Source organism: Bactrocera neohumeralis, chromosome 2, assembly GCF_024586455.1.
Source record: "Bactrocera neohumeralis isolate Rockhampton chromosome 2, APGP_CSIRO_Bneo_wtdbg2-racon-allhic-juicebox.fasta_v2, whole genome shotgun sequence".
Classification (NCBI taxonomy): domain Eukaryota; kingdom Metazoa; phylum Arthropoda; class Insecta; order Diptera; family Tephritidae; genus Bactrocera; species Bactrocera neohumeralis.
The window spans coordinates 57,355,332-57,363,813 of NC_065919.1; the positions used below are offsets into that span (position 1 = coordinate 57,355,332).

Here is an 8,482-nt window from a genome sequence, read left to right on the forward strand (position 1 = left end):
TGATATTTTTTTACTACAGATTCGAATGATGGTTCTTGAAAAACTATTATTGATTTTCGAATTATACTATTATATTTTTTTAGATACGATTATATTATATACTATTTGGTGAAAATACATTTGTCATGAGACCATAGAACTCGCTTCTTGGATATAAAATTGGCAACTGATTTTTTTCATCATCATCATATAAGCAACTTAATTGAGAGCGTCGAAAAAACTGTTCTCGTTGGCATTAGAATGATAGTACAGGCTCTCATACATACAATTTTGCTGACGCATTATTCACGAAGTCGTCGATTTAAACTACCGCTATTTAGTACCGATATAACGAGCATATATAGAAACATGAACTCTTACTTAATGTATTCGATATATTTGCCCTTTGTGACTTCGTGCTTAAAAAACTTAAATATTTATTTTGGGTAACTCAACAAGAGACTACCGTGGTCATAAAAAATATTCTATGGAACTAAGTAAAATCATGAGGGTTAAAGTCTATTTATGTATATAGATTATTGGCTTATCATTGGGATGTTAATATTAGCTCAATAAATACTTAATTCGACATTTTTGACATAGCCTTTAGGCAAAAGCATAAAAATTGTGATAAGCAAAAACCTTGAGGGCTTGAAAAAATATTATGCCTTTCTCTAGTCCGGTTCAAATTTGATCAAGTGAGAAACAAAAACCTTGAGAGCTGGAAAAAATACATGTGTTTGCCATAATACGTATAGTTTTTGTTTTTCAGAAGAGATCTCGTAAAGAGAATCTCACAATGGGTTGTCGCAAAAAACAATTCCAAAATCCTTTAATTTATATTTTTTTATAATTTTATAAAAAAAAATTCCTTATATTAATTATTTATATACCTATTTTAGCGCTATATACATACATATATGTTCATATGTCTTATCATTTACCAACATTGAACTATATTCTGAAAATTGAAATAATAATTATAAGTTTACAGTTATTTTCGCCACACAACAATAACCACCAACTCTCTCTATCTTTTTTGCAGCGCAATGCGAAATCAAACCATCATCCGCTTCCTCTCTGCAACAAAAGCAACAACACTTGCTGCTGCAACAAAGGAGCATCGTGGCGTTCATGTTGGCGCTGTCACTGGTCTTAGGCATTCCGTCAGTAAATGCATTTTTCTAAAACACAAGAACAATGTTAGGAGCGCACAAGTAGCTACAGACAGGCAATAACTGCAAAATTTACAACAACAACAAGAACATGCATATTATTATTAAAAAAGAAAATATGAATAAGAATGACAAACAATTTGTTATTACAAACTAAAGAGACACATACACACACACGGGCGCACACATACACACACATAAAGGCTTATAGCGAAACGTAAACTGAAAACAAATCAATAAATTTGTAAAGAGCATTCATTGTAGGAAGTGTAGTTAATGTAAGCGTAGATGCAGTTGGGCGGAAGAGTCGTATAAATATATATGTGTGTGTACATATGTATGTTTAAGCAATGTTAGGCGTCAATTTTGTTTAATTGATATAAAACGCACACAAAAATATTGAATGAGACATGAAAATGCGTGTTAGAAAATTCCTTACAAACATACTATTTATATACATACATACATAACAACGAGTAAATGCATTTGTATTGCTTATTCGGAAGGCCTTGTGCATATAAATTTGCAATAAAAATGTTTAAATTTAATTTTTGAAACCTATTTTTGATTCCAAGTTGATTTTCGATAGAAATTAAAGCGTTAAGGTGTCCAATTTAAGTTTTTGTATTTAGAAATAAAATATAAATTTAATAACAAATTATATTTAAAAAAATGTTTGAAAGATTTTTGCTAAAATATTTAATTCTCGCAAAAAATATTATAATATTTAGCTTTTTTTTCATTTTCGGAAAATTTAATATTTTTTTTGTTCGCAAAATTAATTAACAGTTTATAATTTTTTTTATATTGCTTTACAAATAATTTTTTAATATGTACTAATTAACAATTTTTATATTGTTTTACAAATAATTTTTTAATATTTTTTGAGTTATTTCTATATTTTAAATTAATTACTTAAATCATATATTTGAAACAGATTTTAGCATCAGGACCTACCTAGTGTTGCAAATAAAGCTTTTAACGGTAATAAAATGCAAGCTTTAGTCTAGTTTCATAAATGCAAAAAAATGTATTTAATTATAAAAATATTTTATAAAATTTGTGCAATATTTTTTTTTTTAAATATATGAAATATATAAATTTTCTCATCAATAATTTAAGCAATTTTTAATTTTAATTAAAAAAATTAAAAAAAATACTTTCAATTCTTAAAAAAACAGATTTTTAATTAATTTTTTGCTAAATAATTATTAGTTAATGAACATACGTAAAAAAATTTAAAAATAATTAGTATTAAAAAATTATATTTTCTAAAATTTCAGAAAAGTTTTTGTTAAAATAAAATAATTTTTTTTTTATTTTGTATTACAACAACAAATCATTTTTTAATTAATTCAATTAATTTTTTGTTAAAAACCTATTAAATACTGAAAAAATCGCAAAAACTTTGAAAATTGATTAATATTAAATCTTATTAAATATATAAAAAAAAACATAATATATAAAAAAATTTTTAATTAAGTGTTTTTGTTTATAATTATTTTTTGAACAATAACCACTTAATGTTTAATAAATTTCTCGATTTTTTTTAATAATTTGTACATTAATATATTTTAAATTTTTTCCCCCGATTCATTATTTTTAATTAATTGATTTAATATTTTAATTTCATAAATTTTTTTTATGAAAAATTTTTTATAATATATTTTTTTAATAATATTTATTATTTATTATGTTTTTTTTGTAATAAATAATAAATTCTTATTTCCGTTTTTTGATTAAGCTGTTTTTCTTTAATTATTTTTCAGGAAATATTTTTTCAAGTAATTCGAATGCTTTTTAATTATTAATAATTTTTAAATTAAATTATTCCTAAATTTAAATTTTTATATTAATTTCTTCAAATATTTTTTTAATCTTTTTGTTCATTTTTTAATGGTTTGCCTTAAATATTTCTTTAATATAATAATTTTTATATTATTAGTTTTTTAATTAAATTAAAGTAAGAAAAATTATATTTAAAAAATAGTTAAATAAAAAATTAGTAATTAAATTAAATTTCGCAATTTTTATTTCATGTTTTTTAATCAAACACATTTTTTTCCATTAAACCGGTTTGTTTAATTATTTAAAAGAAATTAAAAAATAACTCAAGAAATTATTATCATTTTTCAAACCTTTCATTTTTTTACATTTTATATGGACAACAATTTTTCTGATAAACAATTTTTTTACTACAAACAAAATAGTCATTTTCGCTATAATTTACATACAACGCCTTCAACGTAATCGCGCGCACACACACACGCACACACAATAATACACTTTTTTACCTTTGCGGCAGCTGCCGAGCAGCCGAAACACTTTAGCTTGGAGAACCCAACCAAAGTAGTTACATAATTGTTTTTTATGAGCCAAAAGGCAGATTCCAAAACCCTAAATGGCACATACAAACATGCATATGTATTTGTGACAATTGAAAAAATAATAAAATTATAGACAATTGGACTACCGCAAGCATAGTTTTTTACAATCAACTAAATTTCGAATACGAAGTTAAATTAAAACTAAATATATATAAATGTTTAGCGACGACGAAAAAAGTATGGAAATTTTGCAGAATATTAAAGATTTTATACCTAAATTGTGATGAAGCGATGAGATAAGAGATCGCCGAAGAAAATTTAGAAAAAATAAATTTGGTACTATTAAATCATTGTGGGTACAGGTAAACCTCAGATGACATGGATGAGAGGTTGGAAATATGAAGAATTGTGAATTTTAAGAATAAAGAAGACGAGTTTTATATTAAAAAATCTTAGACTGAATTATTATCATTTTTAAAATATTTTATTTTAATTTTCAAAGCGACGAGTAGAGACATGAAGTATGGTACATTGATATTTTATAAGAGAAGGATTGAGTGTTATGGTGACACTTGAATACTTGTTTGGGATAAGTGTTAAATATCGGTGAATAAAACAGAAATTTGTTTATTAAATGAGCGGGCAATGGGATTTTCAGTTTTTCAATAGTGTTTTGAAGTAAAGAGATCTTAAAATCGAATCAGAAAACAAGGTTTGGGCATTTCACGTCTTTTCATGTTCTAGGCTCCAGAGCAAGTAGACGCGTTTGACTCAACTGTGGTTTAGAAACACGTCAAAAATAGTTAAACTAAGAACTGGCTGGTTAGTGTGAGGATTTCAACGAGTCAGAGATGTTGGTAGTATATTATTTAGTATGAATAATTCGTTCTAAAACTAATAAAGCTGGCAAGAGTTACGCGCATATACATAGTTTACAGAACTCTCGCCATTTGTGTGAAGTGGGTACAATTTTTATAACAATTAAATGACAGATGAATTCTTAATGACTTTCGACTTCTTTTCTTTTCTTATTTTTTATTCTTCTTCTTATTATTAATAATAAAATTTTAAATGTGATCTAGTTTTTTTTTGATATTTCGAACTGATTTTCATATATCTCAATAAATTATATTGCGCAATTTTATTGCTTGTACGCCAGTTAAAGCATGTATTACACAGTAGTCTTCGTTATTTGAGGTTTGCCTGTGAACGATATTTATTTCAAAAGAACAACAAATGGTTTACACCCCCCTTATTGTATTTTTGTGGGACGCAACAATAAACGTCATAACAAAATTAGTCAAATTACTGAACTGAATTGTCATGAAACAGTTTGTATGCTGATTGTTTCATTTTGTCACTATTATTACGCACAGCAACTGTCACGAACAATAACATCTTATTTACTATATATTTTATAAATTTTTGAGTAAAAGTGTAATTTAATTTTTCAAAAACTTACGCTTGCCAATACAACACCAGCTTTAATTAAATTACTTTGTATTACATTTTCGCAACAACAACAATATATTTAGTGCGCAAATAAGCCTTTAGCCTTTATTCCATATAGCTTTCCCTTCAGCTGTGCTGTAGAAACTAAAAAAGAGAAATAATTAGAAAGAAAAGAATATAAAAAAAATGAAAATTAGTAACCTATTCTTATGGCTGACAAATTAATTGGATTTTAATAGCGTAAAGGAGGCGTATTGCATTAGGAGCATGTTGCAAATTTGTACAATAAACTAAATTAGTGGCACCAATACACACATAAATGCATATAATGAAATAAAAAAAACAATAAAAAAGAACAAAGACAAAGCTAAATATTAATATAAGTATGTATATGCATGATCATATATGTATATGTGTGTATGTGTTTACATGTAAAACTAAAAACAACTTATGTCGAGTTACTAGAATTTGAAAACAAAGCTGTCAAGCTGCAGGCAGTTAAATGTTTAAGTTAAGGTGTTGAAAAATATTAAGATTAAGGTAATTAAAAAAATTAACAAAATTAAAAAGATAATTATTGAAATTAAAAAATAATAATTTATAAATTTTAAAATGATAATTAAGTTGAATAATTAATGAAAATTAAAAAAAAAATTAATGAAAATTAAAAAAATAATTAATAAAAATTAATAAAAATTAAAAAAAAAACAATTAAGAAAAATTAAAAGATAGTTAAGGAAATTTAAAAAAAAATTATTAAAAATTAAAAAAATAATTAATGAAAATTAAAACATTTATTATGAAAAATTAACAAAAAATTATAATAATTCAAAAAAATTAAAGTCTAAGCTATTTCTATATATGAAAATGAATTATGCATTAAACGAAATTGTAAAATGAATTGCTAAGCAAACACTTTTTATATAAAGACATAAGCAGTCTAGCAAAAGTGTGACAAATATTTATATACACACACATATATACAATATATATTTATATATATTCCAGTAAATGGTATATATATGGCGCAAAACATATCAGTATATTATTATAACGACTATTATTACACTTATTAAACCAAAAGATGATATTATTAATATGAATTTGTACTCAACAGTTTTATAAAATTGGCTCTTATCGAAGGAAAAATACCAAAAACAACTGCAAAAAAAACCAAAAACTATGATTATCGCCTAGGCACGTATTAACGAAAAATAAAATAAATAATATTACATTTATAAGTATATACAAACCCATATATTTAACCTTAAGCTGAATATAAAGAAAGTTATTATATACACACATACAAATACATACATACAAATGTATGTAATAGTTTAAATTAATAAAAATTAAACATTAATAAGCGTTTGCAATGTCAATGAATTACTAAAACAATAACGGTATATCTGTATCTCCAGAGAATTAAAAAAACACACACTCATACAAACACACATACGCATGAAAAACCCTCACACGCATTAGTAGTTAGTTACATAAGCACATACCATGACTAATAAAAGTATATAAGCAAAAGTAACGCAAAATATTAACAGTTATGCGTATATACATATATATACTTATACATTTGTGTGGTTTAGTTATACACACACAAAAGCATACATGCATACATGTCGTTGAACTGTAGTGTACTCAATTATAAACTATTAAGTAGTTAATTAACTAGATAATTATCTATAAAATACATATATACATTATTATATACATATATATAAATATAATGCATATCAATTATAAACACTTTTAAATGAAACGTCGATATATTGGATATTGTTTACAAAAAGCAAGTAATGCAAATACAGATATTATATAGTTATAAGACTAGTTCTGTAACTAGTTGCACATTTATACTTACTTTACTAAGTGTGTATGGCGCATTAGGTTAAGTGCGACACAAAAATAAAAATGAAAAAAAAATTACAAAATTAATTATAAATATAAATATATATGTATAAATGAAAATTATAAAAAATTAGTGCATAACTGTTAAGCAAAACTCTTGTAATTTAGTGACCATGCATGTAAAATGAAAAATAAATAAAAGAAGTTATGCGAAAAGCAAGCAAAAGTGTCATAAACTATAAATAAAACATGAAATTTAATAAAAAATATATAAATAAACATGTATTTTAATTTGAAAAAGAAAATAATTTAAAATTAAGAAAAGTCTATTATTATTTCAAAATAAAACCCATAAAGTAGCGGAAAAAATTGTGTATTATTTAAGTCCAAAAAACAAAAAATGAGCGGTTATACGCTTCAAACTGCAGCACAGTAGGCTAAATAAATGAAATAAATAAATAAATAATAATAATAAAATTAATAATAATAATAATAAAAATAAAAATAACAAATAATACATATTAAATAATAAATAAAGACAAAAAAATTTAAAAACCAAAAATAACTTTTTAGACAACGCGTAATAAATATTATAAATACTGGAAGGAAACACATAGCCCCACAAAACCAAAAAAAAAAAATAATAATAATATTTAAGCCTTAAAACTAAAAAAAAATTATTTAAAAAAATTAAAAATTGTATGTTAAAAATGCAATGAGTATATGCAGTGTAGTAGTGTACCCTGATGCTTTTCTATTTGAATACTAAGTATTTCGTGAGCAAAAAGAAAAAATTATATAAATAATAAATAAAAAATAAAAAATATTATAGAAATAATACAAAAAAAATTATATAAACAATAAATACAATTTTTATATAAAACTTAATTGTAGTAAATTAAACTAGTACATATTAGCATCCCTGCCTAACTAAACGTAATGCAGTTATGCCCTATAACCTCAAATCATATAAATGAAAAGCTTCTTTTATAGATTTCAACCTTAAAAAAAATTACACAACGCACTTGTGTGATGCTAGAAAATGAAATATGGAGTTGCGCGGTTTTTGCTGGCATTGCAGCAGAAAGCTCAACCAATTGACAGTGGTATAACATAATGGCAAACGGCGGAGTGCTATTCAATAATAATTATAAAAAGTATAACCTGAAGACTAGCTCCAATATTATTCTTGTTTTTGAAAAATATGAAAACATTTCGTGCAAGATAATTTTCTTTAAGTATTGAAATTTTTATGAATTTATTTCGCTTATTTTACGTTACCTCAACCGTGTTCTTAAGTTTCTTACTTTTTGTGTAAGTGGCTACTGTTGATTACACTTTTCTTAGAAAAAATTATTTACATTAAAACAGTCTTAAAAAAATAATTTTTGACTTAAACATTTTTGTCTTAAGTAGCTCCTGGTTATTACATTTTTTATGAAAATAAATTAGAAAAATAAATTTTTTTTTTAAATATTATTTTTATTATTTTAAGAAAAATTTGCAACCCAAAAAATATTTTTCTTAAAAAGTTCTATTTGAAATACCACTACGTTTTTGTACCCACTTCTTGTTTCGTTTCATAAATTTATTGCTATTTAAAATCAGCGGTTTTCCAATAATAGTTTTTGATTACAAATTTTATCAAAATGTTAAAATATTTACGAAATTTTTTTAAGGCATTTA

At 24.0% G+C, this 8,482-nt stretch overlaps 2 protein-coding genes across 8 annotated transcripts in view; one reads left to right on the top strand and one right to left on the bottom strand.

The window, feature by feature from the left end:
- LOC126751778 (uridine phosphorylase 1) overlaps positions 1-8,482 on the bottom strand; it is a 453,502-nt gene that overhangs the window by 208,824 nt on the left and 236,196 nt on the right. The gene's annotated exons all lie outside the window — the stretch shown is intronic.
- Positions 1-8,482, top strand: part of LOC126751772 (acetylcholinesterase) — a 454,065-nt gene that overhangs the window by 169,371 nt on the left and 276,212 nt on the right. For 6 of the 7 annotated variants that reach the window (XM_050462297.1, XM_050462295.1, XM_050462298.1 and 3 more), the window contains one exon: positions 1,025-1,312. The exons of the other annotated variant lie outside the window; for it this stretch is intronic. In XM_050462297.1, coding sequence (XP_050318254.1) covers positions 1,025-1,167 — 143 coding nt within the window. In that variant the 3' untranslated portion in view covers positions 1,168-1,312. Of the gene's footprint in view, positions 1-1,024; positions 1,313-8,482 lie in introns of those variants that run through there. 7 annotated transcript variants of the gene reach the window in all.